We start from the raw sequence: 24,580 nt of genomic DNA, 5'->3' as shown, positions 1-24,580 counted from the left end.
AGTTTCCCTCGGTTCAGAAACTCAACAGGAAGCAAAGATGTCGGTAGTGAAGGAGATAGTTCTGTATTTTCAAAAAGATTTGTATTGCAAAATAACCGAGATTGCTCCTAAAAGGGGTAGTGCCAATGAATATCTTCAATGAGAATGAAGAAAGTTTCGGTGGCTGAGGAAAACAATGGAAAAACTCAAGGAAAAGAGGGAAGCAAGCTTAACAGGTGAGAATTTCTACGTTAGATTACGGGATTGTTAGCGATTCTTCTGCTTGTTGTAACGCGAACGAAGCACAGTTTTATAACAACAGAAATCTGTCTTCGACATCGTTAAATCCTACCAAAGTCTTTCCAGTTACTTCTAGCTCCCAAAAATTAGCAGTTTGGGGGCAAAAATCATTTCGAGAACAAGCGCGTTTTAGCCTTTCTTAAATCTGAACACGTACGAAAAGTATATTGAAATTAATCGACATTGCTCGGTCTTCTTGCGTGATCGCATAAACGATAGAGTAAGAATTTAAATAAGTAGTTGCGAGTTACTACATTTCTTCCTAGGGTAAACGTTTTCTACTTATTTCCAGCATTTTCATTATGCAGAGTCAAATGATGAAAGAACTTGGGTGAAAGTTGAAAGTGATACTTTTGAACGTATAATTTTACCAATTTGTACCTTGCCATATCAAACGACTCGCTGAGCTGTTTGATGTTGTATTTAATGGAAATTAAATTCAGTTTTGAATATAGAATATCGATGGAACATTGTGGTATTTCTCTACATATTCGTGTACCTGAATAGTTTACGTTGGATTAAAAAGAACTTGGCAGCTAAGCGTAACAAAGTTAATAATATGCACATGCAGAAACATACAATAAATAGAAAAATTCTACCCAACAAGGTAAATTTAACTTTTTGCAGTTATGACAGGCCTAAATCACGTTTTGGATTTTAAACTTTTTCCTAAACAAAAATTAAAAATAAAAAAAGCCAATTTAGGTTTCTGATTGTGCTTCCCATTATGTACAGGGAATTCATTTATTGTTTTTTACAAGTGTAAACCAAACTGATGATAATCAAAAAATGATTGATTATGGCACAGCAGAAACAATAGCAATGATCAGATTGTTTATTCAATTTTCTTTGACTTGCAATTAAATTTTAGAGTTAATGGATATGAAAAAAAATTGTGCCTCAACACATTAGAGTGACTCATTTCTTTGCAGGTCCTCTATGCAACTTGCAAATAGAGTGGATATTCAGTTGAGGTCTGTAGTGGAATGGCAAGATCTTTTTCATCCAGATGCTGTTGTATTGCGACAGAGGTACAGTAGTTACCTATTTTCATTTTGTCTTTATAGAAAATAAGACATTTTTAACCATTTAACTCCTAGGAGTGACCAAGATATACCATACAATATCAAGTAGGCATTTGATGAGAATATATAAAAATATCAATTACAGGATAACCATTTGATCCAACACTAAGTTCTCAGAATGAGAATTGCAAGCAATCTGTGGCTGATAGTAGGAAGAACTACTGATGAGATCTTGGGAATGAAAGAGTTAATAACTGATAAAGATATGGTGTTGAGTATCAATCATATTTTATCAAGAAGGGAAATCATTACAATGTCATTTTTCCTTGCATCATCTTCGGATAGTAGGTTATTAGTGGTTTTATGTCATTTTTAGCTTTCCTCTTAATCATCTGCCGGGAAAATTTTCCTCTTCACTGTTAAGATTTTAAAAATACCCTCTAATCACCTTTGAATGGTTTCCAGGCTTAGAGCCCAGTGCGAAAGCCTTATTCTTCATCATTCCAAGGAGTATGGCCGTAGGGCTGAAGAACGACTATGGAGAAAGGTCTTCTACGATGTCATCCAGAAGCTCAGGAACCATAGAAAGGTAATGAAAAAAATAAACCTCATGTAAAGAATAAACTACAGGGTTGTCAATTAGGTAATTTTTGCTATCCTTGTTAATTAAATCACATACTCTCTAACTCAAGATCTGTTTTAGCTGGCCCCCATTTTGGTGTAGTCAAGTGATTATAAGGGAATTGGGTTCAGCATTATATTCATTTCTCAATACATTTGTCTGTTCTACATTTACCTTCATGTATAATAGTATATTGAAATTATGAAGAGAATTGACAAGCTTAGAGGATTAACACCACCTATGCTATATTAAGGGTTAATTATTGTGTTGTGTTAGATCCAAGAGGGTGATACCCTTCCTCTAGATGGAGTTCTCCGCACCCATCTGTCCTCTGCAGCTGGATATTATTACCACCTGCTGACTCATCTTCAGCGGCGATATCACCTTGCTGTTGATGGTATATTGTCTTGGGGTTTGCTATCCAGGCACCAAGGTGAGAACTTGCTTTCTTTTATTTACATCAACTTTCAATAACATGGATTTATTATTTAGTAATTCCTTGCTTTGTTTAAAGTTAATGCAATTATTTGGGAATCTGTAAATTACCCTGTGTTTCTTTAATATTAAGGATTGTGTCTAGTAGGCTTAGGAGATTGAAGATGATTGCATCATTTGACTACAATGACTAGATGCTTCTGCCTTATGTCAGATGCTTTTGCCCTATGTTTTCTGAAAAATAAATCCTTTTTTTTTAACCACAGAGCAGAATTCTCCTGTAGAATTTCAATGACCTCAGCTATTTTTTCTTCATACAAAAAAAGTCTCCTGTTACTTTATCCCTTTACACCCTAACATCTGGTATTACATTCTCTTTTCTGTTCTCTTTATATTTCCTAACAAGGAGAATTTGTTTCACAATCAGAAGTTTCTCAAATTGGTGATCATTTCCTTTATTCTCATGACCTTTACATTTGATTTGAGGATGATGCTGTAAAGAGAAATCAGAAGCCAATCACTCTAAGGAGTTGAAGGGTTATATCATTCCTTTACCACTACATTACTCGATAAAAATCCTTTGTTTTATGGTCAACCCCTTTAACAAGGAAACTCCTTTGTGTTAGTAATATTAAACAAGGTCCTTGTGTTTTCAAAGCTGAAAATCAGGATGAAGAGGTCCAATCTTGGGCAGTAAAAGCCTGTCAACGCTGTCTCATATTCCTTGGAGATATTGGTAAGAATTCTTTTTAAGCAGAGCCCCAGGTTTAATTTTTCAGGAAGTCGCTTTTGGTAACCTACAATGATATTTTAAAATGGTCTCTATCATTAAAAATTTGGTTGCCTTTCTGCCCCCACCCCCTTTCTGCTAATAAAAGAAAAAAAAACTGATGTTGATGGGAGGACATTTCATGTTCAACTACATGCATTAGGTGGTGAACTAAAAGATGCTGTTGCAACACTTTCATTTGCCAAATTGGTATGTTTACCCTCTTGCCAATGAAAAGACTGTTATGATGGTTTAGAAAGAGAGAATGAAGAAATTCTGATGACTGGATGAGAAAAAATTCACTATGAAGTCAGTTAGACCAAGTAACAAATCATGTTTAGTACAGTTTCAGTCTACTGCTCAGCTGAAAAATATCTCTCATTTGAAGTGAGTTGAAATATTGGTTTTAAAACCTTCAATATGGTATTAAACATCTTGAAACATTTGATATTTAGTCATTATACTTCTTACAGCAAAGTTGAGGGCTAGAGTTAAATGCTGCACATAGTATAAAATGAAGTCTATGTCAATGAAAGAGACTTGATCACTACTCATTTTAGGTTTATGCGTATTTGGGAGTTATAAAATGGTTGGTTTGGCGTTTTTTCATTTGATATTGGACTAAGGTCAATTTTTTTTCAAATCTGTTGATTCCCAATTGGGGACTTCAAAATTTTAGTTGCCAAATGTGTTTCTCACTTACCACGGTAACAAAAATGGTTGCAATTTGGAGCTCTGTCAAGAAGGCAATTCTTTTAGCACAGGTATAGTTGCTCAGATTTCTTAGTAAAGATATGATTTTCTTTCTATAGCACGGTATCAATCAGACATTGAAGGAGAAGATGCTATTAAACTTGCTGAGAGGTTCTACTCTGAAGCAGCTCTCGTTAATGTTGACATAGGTGACAAAAATTAATTAATTACAATGATTTCCTTGTGTTTAAATGAGAACTGATAACTTTAATATCTCTCTATGCCTCTGGGCCCAGTTCAAAGCATAGGTAATGCCATCTAATGTATAAATCACTATCCAGCAGATACCCCTGGTACATGTAAGTTTTAACAAAATGTGCAGCATCATCTACTGGGTAGAGATTAATCCAATGGATGGTTATTATTCACCTTTCACTCCAGATGTATAAATTATTTACCAAAATTTTTTTACTTTTCTTAGGCATGCCTCAAAACCAACTTGGAACCCTTGCTGGCACGAAAGCTTATAGCTGTGAGGGAGCCTATTTTTACTTACGCTGGTGAGATTTCACTTAATTACCCTGTCCAGAGATATTGATGTGTTGAGCAAGGGTAATCTTGCTCAGTTACAAAGGAATAAAATGCAAAGTTTCCAGTGTTGTTTTTATGACAAGAAAATAGGATTTATATTCCTTAGCTTGCCAAACTTTTTGCTATCATTGTTCTACATTTACAATATATGATTATGTTACTACCTTTTTCAAAACATGAGTACAAAGATGCATAAATGAGAATAATTTATATGTACTACATTTCAAGTCTACACAGCAAACTTATGTTGGGATGCATGGAATCTGTTGTTTTGCAGTTTGTTGTCCAAAGAGGTGTTTGATGGTGCTGAAGGAAACTTGCTGAGAATTTTTGAAAAGAACCGTTCCATCCTGCATAGGATTAAAGAGTTGCCTTTGGATGAGCCCAGACCCAAAGAAAGGTGAGTTGATATGCTAGCTGGATTTCAACTTGTTGCACTATTTGCGTTGGCAATCAGCTGGTGTTCAGTTTAGCACCCCCTCCCATACCTCATACCTCCTTTCCCTGATCAAAAGCTTTTAGATTTTAGTTTTATAATAATTATTTTCAGTACGGTATTGTCACATCATAAAATATACTTGTATTTGAAGGCTTGTATCAGCGTCCCTTTCAAGCTTGTAGATTTTCATGCCAAGAAAAGCATACTATTTACAATATCTATGAAATCTGGGCAATGACAAAGGAGAACTTTAAGTTTTTACAAAGCCTACCCAGGGCTTATACAAGTGTTTTTGTGCTGTATAACCATGCATGCTTTTATGGATAATTTTTTTTTCCTTTCAAACCAGATTAAAGAGGTTTCTAGTCTACTTCTTGTACCTCCAAGATGTGTTGTACCAGCATGAGAAGTGAGTACATGCATCAAGGCAGTAGCCATAAGAATATTGTACCCAATTTATGTACTGAACTTTTAAAATTATGTTTCAAATCAAGTTCCTGAGCTCACAATTAATTTAGCATGAGTCAGTCGAGAATGGTGTAACAGGGACTTCTGATCTTGGAATGGGTTTTTTATGGTAGTTGCCATGTGTTTGCCATGTGTTTGTTAGTTTAAGTTGCCATGTGCTTAATGAAGCTGATGCAAAATTTTTTTTGCAGTGAGAGGAAAATTGGTTTTTAGTTTATTTATTGTGAAAATGAACAGTAGCATGCTTGTTGAAGAGTTTTCAAGAGTTAATTTTTATTTATTGTGGTAAGGTTTAGCCAAGAATGGTATTGAGGAGGACTGCTGTGGGTTGGAATAAGTCTAAGAGTTTTTGACCTTGGAATAACTTTTTGGACTGTGACTATGACCACTTGGGTTATCCTTTGAATTGTCACTCACTGTAGAAAATAACAGACCTTTCTATGTCACATTGGCTGTGACAACCAGCTGACAATACCTCTCTTAAGCCATTTTCCCCAAATGACATATCTGTGATTTCTTTATTTAGTTCACCCGAGATAAGCAGTGAAGACATAGGTCATCTTTGCCAGTCAGTATTACAGGACTTCAGTAGTGTCCTATCTGTAGATCCAGCCTCCTCCACTCCAAGCCACAACTCATCACTAGAAAATGGTCTGATTGCTGCTCAGGAAAATGGTGGTCTGGAGCATGACGTCACTGAAGACATCGATGACGTCATAAGCAGCTCGCTTATGGTGAAGCTGGTTGTCATGGCGATTGCAGCTGTAACCAGACTACAGTCAAAGGGTGAGTGTCGACTGAATACCCCATGAAGTTCCTACGACAAAGATAATCTCTCTAGCGGGGCGTTTTTATCGAAGAATCTGTTCTCTTACTTATAATGTGGTGTGTGACCTGTGGGTTGCATAAATGATTTGTTGTAGACGAAGTGTTGACGTAGGTAGCCATAAAACAAAGTAAAGGAGATTGAATGAAACTAGTCTGCGAGCAGGTCCTCATTAGTAGGGCTTGGACACTAATCGTAAGGGAAAGTATGAGGCTTTGAGCAACGTGAGCCGGCGAGATATCTGCAAGGTGGACTTACACTGAAAATGGGTGCCAGACACCTGGCAAATTTCTCTAGCTCCCCGGCCGGTTTCAAATCTTCCCCAAGTCTTTCCGCGGACGGAGAAACGCTTGTCGTGCAGCTGAAATAAAGCCTTTACGAGCTGTTGAGCGACTTAGCTTGAACCTCTCCTGATCTGAAAAAGTATCGCCTCCAGAATTCATAATGAAAAATTTGAAAAAAAAATCGTGTTTTTTTTTATTCCGAGTTCATGATGTGGTTGTGATATAAGGTGTTCTTTAATTTGGCAGGTTCTCAAGAGTCGTCGGTAGCAATAGCGTTCACCTTAGCGTTCTTGTCTCTTCTTCTTCAACACTGTATTTCGTCGTTAGAGATTTACTTAGCTAAAGAACACTCCAACGCAGAACACCAAGCGATGAACGGACCAGCAAATGCTGTGCTCTCACACAACGGGCTGAATTCGGAAAAGTTGTCGAAACACGATAATTCCGTGACAGGAATTACAGCGCAAAGTAATTTAAACCGAAACAAAGCAATCAAGAACGTCTTGAAACATCGGCGACGAAGAAGGAGGCGAAGAAATATCGATTACAGCTTTGACAGCTACAGTGGCAGCGGAAGTGATTTGGAGGAGTCGGAAGACAATGAAGAAGACGAAGACAGCGACTTGAGTGAAGGCGGAGAAATGGACGGGGAGCTGGAGGATTTGGTCAGCGATGAAGATGACAGTGAAGATGTTTATGTAGAAAGTGAATCGGACGAAGAGGGTAGTAACACTGGATCCCTGCCAAAGGCGATGTCCACGGCTGCAAATGGACGACATCTGATGAAGGAAACACAGCATAAACCCGCAGACAAGTCGCTTTGTCATCAAACTGCTTCAGACAAGCTGGGGTTTAGAGCGAGTCTATTGGGACAGAATGGGATTTCAGTGGGGAAAGTTTTTAGGCCTGATCTGTTCAGTGATGTGAGCGACGCAGAAACAGGTAACAGAACAAATTTCCATTAATGGACTTGAATCCTTATCGTTCTGTATACATAGATTAATAAATGGTTAAGAATATATGAAAGTCATATATTTGAACTGCGGATAAAGAAGTGAATGAAAGTGATCCTCGCAGTAATTTGCACTACTTAGGCAGTATTTTCACTACTGCCTAAGTAGTGCAAATTACTGCGAGGATCACTTTCATTCACTTCTTTATCCGCAGTTCAAATATATGACTTTCATATATTCTTAACCATTTATTCAATCACTTCACGGGTTTATTTAGAACCAACCTCATGACCAGCTCCCAGTTGGCTTGTTAGCTCAGTTGGTAGAGCGCTGCACCGGTATCGCAGAGGTCATGGGTTCAAATCCCGTACAGGCCTGAATTTTTTTCAGGCCTTATTTTCACTACTGCCTAAGTAGTGCAAATTACTGCGAGGATCACTTTCATTCAATACATAGATTAAGTTCCAAAAGATTCATTTATGAAAGTTTTCTGCGTGTTTTACGTTTAAAATCAAAATAACAATTTTATGTTTTGCCAAAAATTCTCTCAGGCGTTTAGTTCGTCCGAGCAGTTCATATCTTGGTTAGCTCGCTTTTTCTAACGTTGACTGGATAGCGCTGTTTTGTTTTTCTTTTCGCCCTTTGGTTTCGATGGTTTGTTTGTTTGTCTGTTTTTATAGCATCCGGGGTGCCACAAGCGACTTATTTTGTCTTTGGGTGACTTGTCTAACTTCATAATTTGGTATTTTTAACTGAATTTATGACGTAAATTGGCCACCGTCAAGAGTTTCTTTGTTAGCTGTGAAACTCTTAGCGGTGGGCAATTTACGTTATGAACTCAGTTGATAATACCAAATTACCGTGTTATACTCTCCCACAGACGCAGCACGACAGTTTCTTTAGAAACGTACCCCTTTTATTCGTTTTCCTAACGTCAGTTTGCTTTTGTAAAAGCTTTTAAATGCTTGGCAACCCAGATTTCCTAAACAGAGCCCCCTGCTGTAAGTCGGTAGATCTTTTGCTCTACATGGTGAGATCAGTCATCCGAGGTTGAAGTACTACTCTGTAAAAGAGCAACGGAGAACTATTTAGTTAGCTTAATGAATGTTGTAAATTACACTGGTTTTCTTTATTATTATAATTATTATTATTATTATTATTTATTATCTCTGAAGAGTCTTCAGTGGCCTCAAGAGCTGAAATACTTCGAGATTGTGTAGAATCCAACTTGCTGAAGGCCATAGCCAATCAGAAGCTCTTACCTGCCATCAAGGTGATGACTGACTGGCTGCGACTCAACGGAGAACTGGTGATGACTTGTGTTGAGGTAGAACACTTCATGCAAATAATTTTGTTGAAGTTCGAAAATGATCGCCATGATGTAGTGAAGGGGGGGGGGGGGGAGGGGGCGGGCGGGGGAGAAAAGCGTTCGCCTGTCATTGCGGTAGCCTGTGTTCTATTGCCGAAGTAGATGTTTCTTGTGGTTTGAGTTTGTTTTCCTTGCTTGTAAGAATTTCCTCCAGTTTTCCTCTGTTTACCGGAGAAAAAACCTTTCAAATGGTAACTCGACCTAACATCAGATAATAAGGCTTGAAGAGCTACCCCTACAAGGAAAATGAAAATATCTCCTCACAAGCTTACAAACCTCTGGCTTCGTACGACAGAAATTTCAAAATACCTTCTGCAAACGGCTGGCTTTGAACGACAAAAATTTCAAGCGTAGAAGTTTGCCTTTGCCTTTGAATTCATGGTTGAGCTCTTCTTCGTTGTTGTCCTAGAGCCTCAGCTCCCTGTGGTCAAGACTGGCTGTTCTACTGAACAAGTTTCCATCGCCAGAGCAAATGATTGTTGCAGGTAGGCAATGCTGATGGCATTTACCAATCTGGATCAGTCGCCGTAAAATAACATTAGAAATTAAGTTAATTTTAGAGGTTATTTCATTCGTTTTTATTGTCCTATCTTTTAATATTTTTGTTTGGTAAGTTCCATTAACAAGACTGCAAACATGGCAAAGTGTTCTTGACGAGCCGCTCGATAAGGACTGGGTCCAAACACGTGGTCTACCAGAAGACATGTCTCTGTTAGGATTTACTCCACTGACCGCTATACACAATAGGCTCGACAGGAAGTGGAGCAGGCTTACGAGGGACTGCTACTATCTTGAGGTAGTATCATTAACACTGCTACATAAAAGTTGATATTTCTGTATAAATCTCATTCCTATTTTATTGTTAACTGTCACTTGTTGCACGAACGATTATGAAAGATGAATTTCTATCTTTCTTTTTGAGGAGCGGTTTAACGCTGATTTCATTCGTTTTGGTTTATTCAAAGGTTTCTTATTTTAGTAATTATTTTAATTACTTTTTTTTCGCTGTTTCAGGCTGCAGTTCGAGTTCAGTGTTTGAGAAGCTTTGGAATGAAGGTGGCTTCTACTCAGGTACCTTCCATTTGGTTTGTAATTATATTGGAGTTTTTTTCGAGAGAGCTCAGTAATTTTAAGTGTTCAAATACTTTTTGGTAACAACGTACTCTTTGGAGCGCTTTTCGATTGATTTTTGCCAAAAACAAAGCCAATTAGGGTCGATGGCGAATCAGAACAAAGGGGAAAATCGCGAAGGGTCATTGACTTCTCAAAAGAAAAACAACCAAACTGTCAGAGGCATAGGAAAACGTGAGAGAGAAAGTTTTACATCTGATTGCTTGGGAGAGTGACACGAATTTTCTCAACCAATCACAGAGTGAAGAGAAGCAAGACCAATGAAATTCCGGATTACTGACAAGGCTCAGTGAGAAATTGCTCTATTATCTTTACTTTCGACAGGAGCTTAGTTCGTTCGATTGGGACCCGAACACACATCAGTTTGTTGGACCTCAGCAGATGGCGGAACGAGAACAAATGATGGCTGTTGATAAACGACCCGCAGCACCGCCTGTGGTGAGACAGGAATTATTTGGTTGAATTATTCACTTACATTTTGTTGTCAAAAGGGAGAAGAAAAAATGTTGAACACTGCCTTTCAGTTTCCTTTTCCTTTAAAGGTCGGGAAGGGGTGAGCGACTCAGATCAGCGAAGACACAGCATGACCGTTTTGTTTCTCTGTCTCTCATTATTAGGGAGATCATGATAGACGAGCTAGAGTGATGAAAGTGATGGCGCAACAGTTATTACAGGTAATTTACTCATTTGATGATATACAATCAGTGACACATGAAAGAGTCCAATTTTTTGCGTTTAATTTATCCATTTATCACGTTGGAGCGCTTGATCCGTTGCTCATATTTTTAAGGGAAAAAATATGAGGAAAAGAGATAACTCTAAATACTGAGGACAGGGACGGAGTGTTTAAAAATACAAGTCCACCATTCCACCATTCCACCATTCCACCATTCCCCCATTTCTCTCCCCCCCCCCCCCCCTTAATACCGGCAGGACTGAGACTTGCCTCATTTCACGCCAAATAATTAGTGTGGTGGCATGATGATCGGACCTGACGACGCAGTGATTGAAGCACAAAAACTTCTTTACGATTATCTGATAATTTTCACTTTTATCTTAAAACTTGTGGACTTGTGGAGTTCGGGGATTAACCTCTCAATCTAATTGTAGTCGGAAGTGGCTGAACTAGAGAGCACCCTTAACGCAGCTCCTCATGATGGACCAGTTTATGTTGTTCCTGATGCTATGGCACTGTGTACTCAGTTACATCTGGTGCGAAGACTGATCGCCTCGGAGAAACTTGTGGTCATCATTCCTATCCAAGGTACAACCGCTTTTACTAGCTTGTAGGCATCTTTCTTAGTATTCTTTTATTCGGTATCATTCCACTGTAGAACTATTTACTTTGGATTTTTTAATTGCAGATGTAAATTGAAAGTCTTGAACGACCAAGAGTGTCGTTTTCGTGCTTTCCATTTGTTAGCCAATGGTGCACATTTTCCCTTAAAAACTGGTTTCATGGCGCCAGTGGTCTCATTTTCCCGCACTTGACACTGGTTACACAATTTCCCGCGCTTAAAATCAGTTGGATGGCGCCAGGTTCCTTATTTTCCCGCATTCAACACTGGTTGCTTTCTTTTCCCTCGATTTTCAATGGTAACAAGTCAACCCATTCTTGGCCTCGCTTATCGATTGGGGCACAGGAAGAATTTCTTCTAAATTTAGTGCAAACTCCGTTTTTAGAAAAGCTATTTTTTTCACTTTTGGTTCGGGTTCTACATTCTTTTGGTGTATGATTTTCTTGTAGTAATTTCTGCGCTTGACGATCTGAAAAAGTATGACAGTGGTGCGAGAGAGGCTACTAAGTTTTTAGAGCAGGAGTTTAAAAAAGGCAACAGGTACTGAAAACGACTGATTTCTTGTGTCACATCATTTTGTTTGAACTCTTCGTTTTCTATTTTGTGGTTGAACGCCTGCAATGCTCGTATCCTTTGCACTTGTTCCTTAGATGGATTAGAGCTCAAAAAGAGAATGAAACCTTAGACGGACAACGGAGGCGCGGACGTTATGAGGACGTGGCAGTGTGGTAAGAATATCATTTCCTGGCTGCAGGCTGTTTATTTCCTCGTTCGCTAAGTCTCATCGGTGTTTTTAAGGGACAGCCATCCCTTGCGAGAGAGAATCGAAAAAAAGTCTCACATTGGAAATTGCTCTTCCATTAGAGTGGCTTCATTGTCATATGACTGAGGGTTTTGAGAATATTTACAGTTCGCTTTGTGTCATTGCATAACTCCAATCTACGTCTTGGTTATTGGGTTGGTTTTTTGCTCCGTGCTTAATTACCGTTCACTTCAGGAAATTTTGGTGAGTATGGAAAGAATGAACACAATTGAAGAAAAATTGTAAGAATTTCAAGTAACAAACTTGAAAAGTTTCAGACGGGTCTCAGAAGATAGCAAGTTTCGAATGGAAAGTGAAGGTAGGAGAAAGGAACTTCTTGTTCTATGAATCAATCACGCGATCTGTATGGAACAGTACCCACCCTTGGATCCCGAGGCTGTCCGTGACTAAACAGCCGACTTAGTAAGACATTTTGTATTTTGCAGGCGTTTCAATCAAATCGTCAGCTGTTGTCGCTTCTTCCTGCGTCAAACTGGCAAGGGCCTCGTGACTTTACTAACCGGAAGTACCTCGTATGAGGCTCCAAAGCGAGGCCAAAGAAAGGGTGTGACCTCTAGTGGTACCCAGGCTACCCCAGAAGCAGTGGAATTTGCGCGAAGCTACGGAGTCAACGTGGAATCGCTTCGCGCGTTCTGTGCCCGGTTCTCCAAGCAGTATAAGGCAGTTACGTGACGTTTCGTGGAAATCCAGATGTTCTGGAAGAGATAAAGATATGATGGGTTGTGCACCTAACCCTAAACCCCAACCTAAAATGTAGGGCTGAAAAACAACATGACCCAGCAATACCAACCTAGCCGGGTGCAGTCTATAGATAAAGCAAACCACCACAGGGTAACCAGCTTGTTCCCTATTGCTTAAGGAGATGATTAAGTGTAACCTTTCAAGTATGGCACCCCTTTCCAAGATAACGTTCTAAAAATTGTAGACGAATTTCATTTCAGCCTTTATAAAGGTGTGTGCGGCTTTCATTAGCTGTTACAGCTCGCAATTTCTGTGTTTGAAGCAAAACGTTCGGTTGTCATTCGGCCATCAATGGCCATACCCGTCATGTAAGACAAATCCTATCTTCCTGCCTTCTCGACTTAAATTTGTATTTGAAGTAACAACTGTGGGAGGGTGGGGTCGTGAGTGATTGGTATTGAACACTAAGTTGTTGCATCTCGATAGTAGTCGGTTTGACCTCCGCCGATTATCTCGGATTTTGTCTGAAAATGTCAGTAATCAAGGTAAAAGTTAAAATAGGTAGACCATGATTTATTGTGTTGGCTCTCAGCAATCTTCATTATTAAGTGTTTTCCAAAATGTTTCACGTCATTACGGTAGATATGTTAAGCAAACACACTCGTTGCTGTCAAAATTACGCTTTGTTGCTAAATGTGCGCAGCTAAATGTGCGTAATAGTATGGTAGGCATGGGTAATAGTACTTCCATTTATTTTCATGAATAACTTGGACCATTAGAGACGGTTTTTCCTTATATTTAAAGGTGATGGCATACTGATCCATGTGAAATGTAGATTGTTAGCGTAATGGAACCCAGCATGATTAGTTTGCTTGGAAAGACACGGTTTGAAAACCTTCCTGTTTGAACAGTTTTTCTTTTGCACACTATTTGATCATGGGGCATGATTCGACGTTGCTTGATTGATTCATTTCACGCGCTTTAAAAGTAAACATCGAGCAGATAAGTAGTAAGGTGGCCGAATAAGAAAATGTTAGATCTTGAAAGGTGTCAGAAATCGACGTTGCATTGATGCATTGTAGAGACAATTAGTGAATCAATAAATGTGTTTTCTTGGACAATCACTCTTTTATCTCATGATTAAAACTGAGAAACAACGCAACATAAATTTACTTTATTTGCACAGAATGAGAGTAGGATTTCGATTGAAACACGGTGGTGGTAACGAATGTGTCTGTGGTTCTGCAATGTTGGGAAAAAGTAAAATGAAACAATGAACGCACCCTACCCCTCTTCTTCTTACCGAAATGGACGATGAGGGCGCCAAGACTAACAACACCCATTTTGTCTTCATTGGAAAGAAAGGTTAGGCGCAATTTTCCTTTCATTTTGCCATTTATGACTACACATTGCCCGGCTCCCAGAAGTCCACCTCCCAAATAGAGGCGAAAGAGCCTGAAAAGCATCATTCATCATTCTAACTTCATCGAAGTTTCTTCGAAGCCTCTTTTCCACGATTAAAAAAATGTATGTCCCATTACGGCGTTTGTTTGAAGAAATCAAAATAAATTCAAGCTCACGCGAAACTGGAGCCAATTTTAGGTAAAAATCTGCGTGACACAGAAATCGGTTTAACGTTAAAAGTGGCGCGGCGTAATCGTTTTAAGCCAATACCGACACGCACGCGACCCAACCAATTTTCGTCACTTTCTAAATCGCTTTATTAAAGTTGCGATGGCGGATTTTTGCAAAGCAACTGAAGCCAATTCAGGAAGCCAATCAATACTAATCACGCACTGGATAAGAAGTGTCTCTGATGATTAAAAGAAATGTTAGAAAAATGATGTAATGAATAACTCGATCGTCATCGATACAAATAGTCATTGCTATGTCCAGACCACGTGATATGAATCACACCATTTGTGCGCCACCCAAGGCTCAGAAATGCTTTGGACATGGATCAGCTGCTATATTTTGTTACATCATTTCAGTACTTAGTGGACATTTTGTTCCCTTCAGTTCTACTTTAAACCAAGATCAAATATTGGCCTTTGTGTATGCTCTTTTTACAGGAGAGCTCCCTAACTTCAAGGATGAACTTCACTCACCTGAATGCGCGCCGCCTTTCAGAAGACTCTTATTCCCTATTTCCCCGTCCCCCTCCCCCGAGGGGTGCGGAGGGATTTGAGCACTCACTCGAGCCACACGCCTTGGCAAGAACGCGTCGGGATTTACAAGCACGCACTCGAGCAACACGCCCACGCAAGAACGCATGATACTTACGTGCGGTTAATTGTCTTTCAATAGTGTAATTATTGTCCCTTTCTTTACCGACAATATTATATCATTAACGGCCTCGGAAACAAGGCTCTGTTCTGGAGTCTCGGGTCTTCCGAAAAAAAAAATTGTCATTCTATTTTTAAAATCGCGGCGAGATGCCAGAGTACAATATTAGCTCTCCTTAATCCTATTAACAACCACAATAAAGCACATAGCACCGTAAAGCCATGAACTGTTTACTTAAGAATTCTTTTCGTGCCCAGTCAGTTTAGTCTAAGCAGCTTTGTTGTATAAATCTAAGATAGAGCGATCATTATCAATAGAGTTTAACTGGTTGAGGTGGCATTTAAGTGATTTAGACGCTATCTTATGGTTAGGTCGCGTTTCAGACAGAAGATAAATAGTTTTCTAAAACATACCACTTGCTAAATTCAAGCTGTGTCCACGTATTTGGTACCGGATGAAAAAGTAGTAAAAAAAAAAAAACGTTTTTGTTTGTATTTCACGAGTGCACCACGCTTTTGCTCTAAGACCACTTGCCACCCGTCAAACTTTTCTCTTTCAAAAACAAAAGCAGCTGATAGCCGTGCAAGTGACTGGTAAGACCCTACTGCTTAAGTAGGTTACCATGAATTATCGTCGAGGCGTTTTGGAATTTTCCGTTACCTGACAGTTTAAAGAGTTTAAAAGGCGTCTTTGTTTAAACGATTGACCAAGGATATTCGCTGGGACTAATTAAAATCTTCAGCGATACAAAGGCCAATAAAGTGAGTTGTAAATCCCCAGATTTCAAATTCCTTGAAAAAGCTGATGAACTTTTTTTGCAACGATATGTTTCACCAAGTTGACTACAAAGTCCAGTCTACCCGTCTTGCGGAAAAATCTCATAGGGTAGGTTGGGATCATATTTCAAGAAAAATAGCCACTTTACGCCTAAGAAATGTTTCATTCCGCTAACGGAAGACTCAGGAAAGAGTGTTATGAAGCCGGTAATAGGAATCTCTCAATTCACGAAAGGGCAAATACTCTCACGAAGCAACGTTTATTGGATGTAAACCCACTGTCTTGTAATCATATTTCAATTATACTAGCTTATACTTCCGTTTCAATATCGATTCACGCAGGAAAAATTGCCAGAAAATTATCATGGAAATTCCAACGAACCATTTAATGCACGTTTATAAAGTATCTAAGTCAACACCCATCCTGTGGCTAAAATGGTACGCGTTTCTTTTCAAGAACTCCTGATAACAGAAAATCTTACATATCAACAGATGTTCAAATTTACTTACCGTCGTTTTCAATACATTAGCCAAGCACTTAATTTTTTAACATCCACTTATGTCACTCTAACTCTATTAACACGCGGATAGCGGAAAAGGCTCTCTATTTCCTAATTAAATAATTAACGACAAAAAACACGCAAAGGAATTTACAAACCACGTGGGAAGAAGTGGCTTTCACCCGAGTGCTAAAATCAATGGACATGGGTGTAACTGCGGTATTTTAATCCCTATTTCAAACAGGATGCGGTCACACAGTTCCGCACCGAAAAATCCATATATCTCTCATAAGGAGCTGTGTCTTGTTTTCCATCTGGCTGTAAAACAAATAGGGCTCGTCCGTTTGTGTAGTTATTTAAGACCTTAAATATAGCCATCTCATGATGAAACAAAACCATTGTGTGCTTCCTGTGAGGGCGTTAGAGCAATGTACATCATCTGATGACGCAAGTAAATACGAGCCTTATTCCAGCCTAGTTTGTCATCATCATCTAATCACAACGTTGTAAGTTGCTTGCTTTTCTTCCACATTGAGATTTTATCTACCTGCGCCCATTGTTTACAGCATTTCTTTTGGAGATTGCGATTCTTTGCATTCATAACCGAATTTTTATCGTTCTCTACCCACTCGCAATAAGTATTTCCTTTTTAAAAAAACCATCACGATTCTGTCAAGATTTTGTGGTAAATGCAATATAAAAACATCATAAAACTGTAAACAAATATGGAAATGACTCAACAAGGCTGCAGATCTTTAATTAACCCTCGCTGATAAAATATGGCCTCAAAATAAGTTTAACCTTTTGAAATATCGTTGCACGCAATGTGCCGGATATCTCAAAAGCCTTCACATTCCGATTTCCTTTCCGCCAGTTAATGTCTTTCGATACCTGTGGATGTCTCAGTATTTTCCTCCTTTGCCTCGGTCTGGAGAAACTCAGCGTGGTACATTCATTAGAGGGGAATTTTAAGTGAAAATAATTTGTGGAGGCCAGAGATACGGCATTGACAATTCAGGAATGTTTTTCGGTTATAGTTAACTGACTCTTCTAAGCTTTCATATGCTTGCCTAATCTCGATGTTTTCAAACGCGTAATATTTATTTTTGGCTGTTTTCCTTTATTCCAGTCTAGCTTCCAATCAACGGGGTGCGGTCTGAAGCAGCCGCATACGCTGAGGCTGGCATGTTTACCAAAATGACTGAGTCTGTTTTCTTTTAGAAAAACTGCACGTTGACTCCATGTTTTTTTTTTCCGTCTCCTGGTTGCCGCTCGAGAACAAGATTTGGCTCATATTTTGAAGAGCACTTTCTGATTACGTACTTAATCACTCTGCAACTTACCAACTGGCATGAAATCAATTTGTAAAAATAACTCACGCAATGTGCTAGAGACATTGTAAGCACTCAAATTTTAACACCTTTACCGCCAATTAGAAATGGCAACCCCGTCAGTCATTCTGCAACCATCCGCCTTCCGCTTAAAAAAAAGCCGACTCCGCTGCCCTGTGGCTTGTTGGAAGGTCAAGTATTTCCTACCATGAATGTGGCGAGACATTTATCTAGCGCACACAATTTAAGATGGCTCGCTGATATCCGTGCGGTTGCATGATAATGATGTCAAGCCGCTTGCTTCTTACAGCTAGTTCCCTGTACGATCACGCACGATCAGTTGCGGTGTTTCCATTTCCTCTAGCTGAATCATCTGTTCTATTTCGTTTTAAAATTCATTCCTGGGTTGCACAAGTCGTGTTTAACAAAGCATCTGAATCGAAGAGTTAAATCGTTCACCTTAAGCTGCCGTCCGTATGGTGGGAATTCATTGGCTATGCATACCTGTTAACTCAACCAAAATCACATTCATTTGCCACTTTTCACAGAGATAATACGAGTCAAGAGGTTGCTTCTAATGTCATTTATAAGCAGCTGAATGCTTCATCATCTTGTAATTGATAAAGTGCATGAGTGGATTAACCAGGCTCCCCTCCCAAGAGCTTTCTCACTCGCTCTTGGAATTCAGACTTAAGTAATTATCAGTATGGTTCTTGGGCTTGCAAATTGACCTTTAGGCGCAGAGTGTTCAGAGGGGCTCATAATGGCATATCGCAGACGTAGACTCCGGCCACCAACAACGAATTCCGTACGAGATGGGCTGAGCCCTTCAGCATCGTGATTCAGTTCTAGTGTCGTGTATAGTCCGTATAATCTCACTTTCTGGTGGAAATAACCAACTGACAAACCGGCAAGAAATTGCGCTTCATAAAACCTGATTTATTTTCTTTGGTGAACTCAAGGGAAACTAGGAATTCCTTTCGTGTGTTATGGCAAAAAAAAGACAAATAAATTTGACACATCATATTAAAAAAAAAACCGTATAAGTGTATTGTTGTAATTTTGTTTTTCCTCAAGGTGTTTTGAGTCACGTGCTCGGATTGATATTCTTATTGAAAGTCGAAATAGAAATAACATCTCCAGAGCTGTGTTTCAACCCCATACAGCTTTTTTCATTTTTTTTTTTTTTTTTTGTCTGCGTAGAAAACATCACTTTCTGATCTAGAATTTGCATACAGAGCCTCACTTAACAACTTAGAGTGGAAAACACTTTTAGGCCTGTCTGGGTCACGAAAACAAGTATATCCACATTTCTCGAACTCAATTGGCGGAAAAGCGCACTGAAGCTATATCACGTTCTTGCCATGTTAGCTATCGGTAACTTTAAACCAGTACAATATTTTAAACAAAAAAGTGAAATCCGAGGATGAAATATCTGCCATGAATAATATTGGTACCACTCACCATGACGTAAAACCACAGACTTCAATATGATCACGAACTGTATTCACACACACACAAAAAAAATTACAGAGAGGTCAAGTTTAAATTATTAAGTGTTTAAGTACATGACAGAACGTGAAGGAATTACTGCCAAACGCGATTAACCATTTACTTCGCTGTAAGCTTTGGGCTCAGGAATACCATTTGTGGAATTTTAAATCCCTTTCTCGTCGGCCTCTTCAAGTTTATTGTCTTTAACTCAAGTAGTTAAAAAAGTGGGCTGTAGGCTTAAAAATCCTTTACTCGTTGACGAGTAAACTTCTCTCTTGACAAAGGACAAAGACACGTCAAACAAGTTTGTTTAATCACAGAAAATTACGGACCAATCTAGAACTTGATAATGCGCTTGAAAAACGCCTACTAAAACCCCTATGGAACTCAATTTGTTTCCAGTATTAAGGTGACTATCGCGATAAGGAAACATGCAATATTGAGTAAAGAAAGTTACGATCCTGTCTTCCACTTATCTCACGGCGCTCTGTACACTTGATGATTACTCAAAATGGCACCTTAACTTTTCAAAGTACTCTTAATTCTGAATCGAGTACATTAGTAATATCAAAGAGAATGATTCATAAATAGTATTGTGACAGTTTTGGTTTCCCCCGTACTTTCGTTATCTGAAACGAAAATTGTGTAATATTGGTAAAAATGTATGATTTTACTTTCCTTTGTTCATTTTGAGAATCGGCCGATTTTGGCAGTTCCCTTTTTTTTCGATACCAGCTAAATACGGGACACCGTTTTCACTAAGAGATGAAACTACACGGGGCAGATTTTCAAAACAAAGAATTGAAAAGCTCTGGCCAAAAGCCGATGCATTATAGCAGTTAATTCATGAAAGATATTGTGAAAGGTATAAAATCTCCATGACGAGTTTTACCCGAGTTGGCTCATTACGGGCGTGGTAAACCAGCTGAAATGTTTAATCTTCCCGGTTTAATTCTCGTATACAAAAATAGTCCAAAAATATTCTTTGACCGTGGATTACATTTGCGCTCAGCTTTTAAAGTATATTTCTCTTTCGGACATTTTTTCCCTTTTACGCGGTGAATCTATTTCTTCTGTTTTCTAATAATTAATTTTTTGTTATCCTCGAACATTGTGGTCATTGCAGAATTTATTACGAGTTGTAACTTTTATCGCTGGAATTCCAAATTCAACCTCAATCCCTCAAAAAGCAGCTGAAATTATCCCGGATTAAGAAAGAAAACCAAACATCAAGATGAAAATCGCTTTATGCATAGTCAGCCGAGCCGTAAAACCCACAGTTCACCCAAAATAGATGCAAATCTTGTTACTTTGAGATAACAAAAATGACGAAGTGCCATAGCATCTCTTTTTGCGGAGAATTTATGAACAGAAATTTTCAACCGCATATGAGCTATGCACACCGCAAACAAAACATTTTCAGCGAAGAATGTTGCTTGATTTATTCTGGGAATTGAATTTTGCTGACCTTGCTGGTCTTTTTCTGTTTTGGTTTTTTTTTTTTTTTTTGGTAAATATTGAAATGTGTGCTTTTAACGTGATTTTGGCGTCGTTGTGCTGTGAAGCCTTTAAATTTTCATGTTGGTGATCTTGCCCTAACCACCAAAACTGCGGGTTATTTTGTGTTGGTTTGCGTGCAAACCGAGTTTTAAACTTGCGCTCTAGACCGCAACATTATGTTCGTATTATCCGGTTCTTTCATAATTCGTTAATCTTTACTCTTTAATTACAAGACGGCTATGTTTGAACCACGAAAAGAACCGCAAAAACTCATAAAATAGGCTTTGGTTCTCGATTTTAACCGATAAGATTACAATATTTAAAACTCATTTAGCTGTGGCATGGCGCTTAAGATATTTACATTAAAAACTCTTTGCAAAGTGATTTTCTCTTAATGCCGCTTCTTTTCTTTTAATTCAAAGTCGTTTTCTGTCAAACAGATTTGTTTTTCTTGGTAAATACGGATAGGCTTAGGAACAGTCTTGAATATTCATAAAACCAATTTAAGATTCATTTAATTACACAAGAAAGCAAACATGATATTGTAGAATGTGGAAGCGAAAACAAATTGTCCAAAAGTTTGCTTTTAGGTAGGCTTGTAATTTCTTTATAGTAAAAAATATTTTAGGTTTTATTTTTTCAGAACTTTTATAGTCTTTGTTTGCAAATGTAAATGCACAAATAAGGTTAAGAGTTAAGAAACGTTGCCAGAGGTATCTCAAAGTCTGTGGTCGATTTCTTCGGTGTAAAATCATTTGCGCAGAAGTTATAATGCATGAAAAAACATAAAACGAAACAATTAATTCCGTTTCTTAACCCATCTGACAAAGATTTTCTTAAATGTTTCTGTGTCTTAATCAAATAACTAAAAACGGGAAAATTCATGCCATTAAGAAAGTGTAAAAAGCTTTTGTCTTCGGTATCGGGAAATTTGAATTTCAGATCCACTTTAAGCAATTTTTACAAAATATTATTATTTACATAAGGAAAAAATCTACTGTCGAATATGAAATATCGGCAGTTTTTGTGTTACTGAGAAATAAGCTTGTATCAAACAAAAGCTAAACAGTAAGATTTTATTTTAATCTATCATTTTTAATTTGGCCGTTTCCAAGCTTTCTCGGTAACTCTCGATCAACATTGAGGAATTGTTTACTTATGTCATTTACACAGGATCTTCCACATTATATGGTGAACGCTTTTTGTTGATTTAAGTTTTAAAGAAAACTTAAATTGTTATTTATTTTGCAGACATTGACCTCGTGTTTTGATTCTTACAGGGGCAATTGAAAAGTTTGACTGTTTTGCATGTATAAATAAAGAGGAAGCCAAAGTAATCTAGCGCTCGCAATTCAGTAGATCTCAGAGCTAATAGTTCCTTTGCAAATTTCCTTTCCCTTTCAAGGGATCCATTTTCAGCGCTCCTTAAAAGCCGATTAATTCATCTAGATTACGCCGAAAGCAGACAGGGTTTGAGTGGTTTTAACAAGATTCAGAAGATTTCGTATGCGCACAGTTCCGCCTCATAAGTTCTGCCAAGAGATAACGGGCAACCTCAAAACCAATGATGGATGAATCATGCATGAATTGGCTCAGCCTTTGAAAGCGTTGGAAATGTGTCGTGTGATTGAAATATTTCCTTCAAAAAAGTGTAAATTGGCGTGAAAAAAGCGAAAAAATTGATTGTCCTTGAATCTAGGAGAGTCGTCAATTTACATGTAGGGTCCAGTAGGTGAGCTACTATCAAAACTTTATTTCGGCAATTTCTTTGTTCACTTGTGATTTGTAAAGCACTGGTAAATAAACTTTCAGAAGGCGTCTGTTTGTTCGCCGTCAATCGATTACTTTTAGTGTTTATGGTAGCTAAGCAGTTTCACAGTTCAATGAGGAACAAAACAAAGCGACGCCTTCGAGGCGCAAAAAGTCATAATTTACGTTTTCATCGCAACAACGTTTTGACAAAGAAATCTGTCCACGACGTCGGTGTTATTTTTGGCCATGGATAATTTTACCGAAGTGAACATGGTCATGAAGCAATACTGGTCTCTTTTGAGGTTGCGCGGTTTGGATGATATTGGCGAGTGATGGTCTTGACAGATCTATTTTCATTCCTTGATTGCTTTCAGCACTAAAAACAGCTTTGTACTCAAAGTGCTTGTCTGTCCCTGATCGCCCTTAGCCTGAGCTACTGGCTAGTAGAGGAACTTGAAAAAGCGGGAGAGGATTTTATTATCGGGACCATCGATAAGAAAATATTTTCAAGCAGCTGTATTTTCAAAACAGTTCCATTTTATCAGGCATGAATTATTGATGCAGCTTTAAAGTAAATAAGTTCTGGCTGACTGCCTTCATTCAGCGCTGATAGATTTGCGGTTTTGTGGGACTCACTCAGAACACAACGCAAACAAAACAACTTCTGTCTGCGTTATTAAGCACGTCCGCTGCTTTCAAATGATTGAGTTCCGCTCGGTCAACCACATATTGTCATCGACCAATGTAGTGCGCGCGTTGTCATCAGGTTGTCTTATTTCAATATTTGGCGAGCAGCTTTGACCAAATATTCATTTAAAATTACGAGCCGTGTTTTGTTTTGTTGTGGGTTCAAGTTGGCAAGGGGCACGAATCTTATAGTCCAGGGTTCATCGTATCGCCAAAGGGATATTTTCTTTTTTGTTTTTGTTTTTGTTTTTTTTTTTTACAGAAAACCAAATTTCGTCCACAGCATGATCTTTAAAGTTGTCTCCGTACTGGCGGATGCATTTATAAGGAAGTTATTTTCCAGCGCTTTTGTTTTAATTTCAGTGCGTCTGTGGAGATTTTTCCTTTTGCATTAAGTCGTTTAAAACCAGCCGCGGTCGCGAACATCTGCACCTGGATGAAAATGTCGTGCTAAGTTGATAAACGGTTTTCTTTGTCAATTTGGCCAGCACCTTTAAATAATAGAAAAAAATAAAATGTTTAAGATGCCACAAACATGCCTTCGGCACGAATTGTCTCGCTAGGAGAGTGAGGATATTTTTCGTGCTTCGTGAAAAGTAAATCTCAAAAATTGGTATGACATGCGCATTGGGGATATAGTGTCACCTTACTCTCTAATGCTAGCGGATGATGTGAGTGTTGATAACACATAAAACCCGCTCTGTAGGTCGGAACTTAGTGCGTGTGAGCGAAACACAATATTCTTTAGAAATCGTATGCATTATCAATTTCAATCAGGCTCCGAGTGTCTGCGTAAACAATGCACGCTGAATAATCCACGACTCTATTTTACATTAGAGTTTTAGACGGTCAGAGCCACTTTGATTACTCGAGGGGCAAATCAAACCAGTCTAAATGCTCTTTGTGGCTTTTCAATAAGTCTAAACAACCAAAGCGGCTGTACTAAACGTGTTGAATAACACGGGTTCCCGTGTTTTGACTTTCGTGTTGTCCTGAATCCTTTGAACAATGATTCGTGTTTGCTTCCTGACGACTAAATCTTAAGCTGGTTTCAATTGCTTCAGGTTATAGAGTCCTTGCACGTGTCATTTATGATAAACATCAGATTCTGTAGCTAAATTGGTCAATTGTTATCAGTTCAGTTTGTCTATATCACCCAAACGTAAGCTCTAAAGTTGGCCCCGAATTAATTCAACCAATCGAGGATCGCGAAAACTTGACCCTGTGTTGTTGTCGCTCATAAATAGCCCCACGTGATTCTTGTGTTTTTCATTACAATTCTCAAGTCATTAGTGCGATTAGACTCTGTAATTTACGTAATTACACCATCACTAATTAGCAACACTCATCTCGCGATTATTGTGTTAATTAAGCTTTTATCTTTAGAACTCAATGTGTCTTTGCGGCGTCAAGCCGGCGCCCGAGTGCTATATATTTGCGAATGCCCGCCGGGAGTAATTCAGTAAGATGGGAGATTACAGATCCGCTTTCTCCCACATTCAATTTCTTGATAACAAAATCAAATATTTTATGAGGGACTCGGCCAGTACATACGTATTAAAATTATC

The 24,580-nt window shown here is 38.5% G+C and overlaps 1 protein-coding gene across 1 annotated transcript; it reads left to right on the top strand.

The window, feature by feature from the left end:
* On the top strand, nucleotides 1-13,807 carry LOC113672642 (nonsense-mediated mRNA decay factor SMG5). Its single transcript, XM_089203125.1, has 21 exons — nucleotides 1-215; nucleotides 1,212-1,310; nucleotides 1,770-1,893; nucleotides 2,203-2,359; nucleotides 3,020-3,097; nucleotides 3,943-4,032; nucleotides 4,305-4,383; nucleotides 4,692-4,814; nucleotides 5,203-5,262; nucleotides 5,848-6,107; nucleotides 6,678-7,373; nucleotides 8,560-8,711; nucleotides 9,163-9,238; nucleotides 9,368-9,549; nucleotides 9,768-9,824; nucleotides 10,209-10,322; nucleotides 10,502-10,558; nucleotides 10,995-11,148; nucleotides 11,632-11,722; nucleotides 11,833-11,910; nucleotides 12,431-13,807. The coding sequence occupies exons 1-21, from the start codon at nucleotides 139-141 to the stop codon at nucleotides 12,675-12,677; spliced, it is 3,051 nt and encodes a 1,016-aa protein (XP_089059251.1). The 5' UTR covers nucleotides 1-138; the 3' UTR covers nucleotides 12,678-13,807.
* Nucleotides 13,808-24,580: the final 10,773 nt, after the last annotated feature.

The sequence above is a fragment of the Pocillopora damicornis genome, chromosome 4, assembly GCF_964200805.1.
Source record: "Pocillopora damicornis chromosome 4, jaPocDami1.2, whole genome shotgun sequence".
NCBI lineage: Eukaryota > Metazoa > Cnidaria > Anthozoa > Scleractinia > Pocilloporidae > Pocillopora > Pocillopora damicornis.
This window is presented reverse-complemented; position numbering and strand designations above follow the sequence as displayed.